The following is a 1591-nucleotide window of genomic DNA, read 5'->3' on the forward strand; positions in this document are numbered from 1 at the left end:
GCTCCTCACTCACTGCCATCACAGCTGCCAGCACGTTGAGGACTCTCCCATGGAGGCTTTGTCCATTTGCCACGATGTCCCCCAGGGAATAATAATCCTGAGGGTCCTTGACAGGCAGGTGCAGCAGAGCCAGGAGCCTGGTGTCTGTGTCGTAGCAGGAAGAGGTTTTAACCACAGAGTGGTTTTCACTGAGCAATAATTTGTAGCCACTAGAACAGAACAAATCCCATGGATCAGCACTGCACCCACTGAGGTATATCAACAGTGTAAAATGTTAATTCAATTCATATGGAAAAGCAACTTTATTCCATTAGTTTTTCCTAAAGGTACAAAAAATTCTTGTTGATTTTACTCAAAGAATGAAATTTACTCTGTATAGTAACAAAGAGCATTATTGCTTTATGGCCTTCTATTTATGAAATATATTCTCCTTTGAGATTTAACCAGACATTGATGAACACAATGGAGGAATGTACAGCTACACAAGAAGAAAACACCAAATATTTCTACCAATTTCATGTTGCTGGAAATTAAAGCAAGTATTAACTTTGATCTTTCTAGAAAGAACTACCACTCCATGCTTTAAATTTACCTAGGAGTTACAGGGTTGAATTTTTCTTCTCTTTCTGCTTCCTTTGACTGAATTAAAGGATTTTCAATTGTAACTAAAATAAAGCATTGATAAGTAATGTTAGAAATTGATTATAGGTACAATTATAGATATTTTTGTATGTACACTCTGCAAGCTCACAAGTTTTACCCAAACAACCACGGCAGGAAAATCTTTCTATGAATTTAAAAAGATAAAAGCACATCCTGTGAATAAATACAGGATTTTTGTTGTGGTTTTATCAGCAATCACAGTCATATCTGTAACTGAGGGAAGACAAACACCAAACTGCTTTACAGCTTATTTTTCATCATTTTTAAGACCTCAGCATAATGTAAGATTTGACATTGATTAACTGCAGGCCAGTTCTGAGCTGCTGCACTCAGTGGGTTTCTTTTGTTGACATATTTACTGGGCTTGAGTTGAAATCCTTGGAATCTTGTTCCTTTCCTCTTTATACTGAACAGAACTGAACAATTTGTTTCCAATTAGGCTGTGAGTCCTCAGAGCACAACACAGCAAAGCCACCAGCACAACCCTGATTTTCATGCAAACAAGTGAGAATAAATAAAATAAATAAACTCACCACAGTCACCAACCCTGAAGCTTTCTGAGAGGGATCTGATGTATTCTTCTCTGCCCCACGACTGGACATTAATGAAACAAGTTGGGGAATCACGAATGGTAAAATTGAAGGTGTATCTTTCAGTGCCAATGTCTGCAAAAATAAACAGGCCTGTAGCAATTCCTCAGCACAGCGTGATTTCTAACTAGAATATGTGTATAAAAACTCCTATTTTGAGGTTTTCCTGGATTTTGGCAAGGATTTCCTTGCTGGAGGCCAGCAGGTGGTGCAGGAACACGCTGGTGTTTTCCTGCTGTGGTACCTGTCCACCCTGTGCTTCACTTTGGGCAGGGTATGAACTCCCAGATCAAACAGGGGAGAAGTGCAGGAGCTGTGGGAGATGACAGCCAGGCCTG

At 39.6% G+C, this 1591-nt stretch overlaps 1 protein-coding gene across 6 annotated transcripts in view; it reads right to left on the bottom strand.

Annotated features, from left to right (window-relative positions):
* MEIOB (meiosis specific with OB-fold) overlaps positions 1–1591 on the bottom strand; it is a 19016-nt gene that overhangs the window by 6597 nt on the left and 10828 nt on the right. For all 6 annotated transcript variants that reach the window (XM_033517955.1, XM_033517958.1, XM_015643414.1 and 3 more), the window contains 3 exons: positions 1197–1328; positions 593–665; positions 14–209 (listed from right to left, as the gene is read on the bottom strand). In XM_033517955.1, coding sequence (XP_033373846.1) covers positions 14–209; positions 593–665; positions 1197–1328 — 401 coding nt within the window. The remainder of the gene's footprint in view (positions 1–13; positions 210–592; positions 666–1196; positions 1329–1591) is intronic.

Source organism: Parus major, chromosome 14 (genome assembly GCF_001522545.3).
Source record: "Parus major isolate Abel chromosome 14, Parus_major1.1, whole genome shotgun sequence".
NCBI lineage: Eukaryota > Metazoa > Chordata > Aves > Passeriformes > Paridae > Parus > Parus major.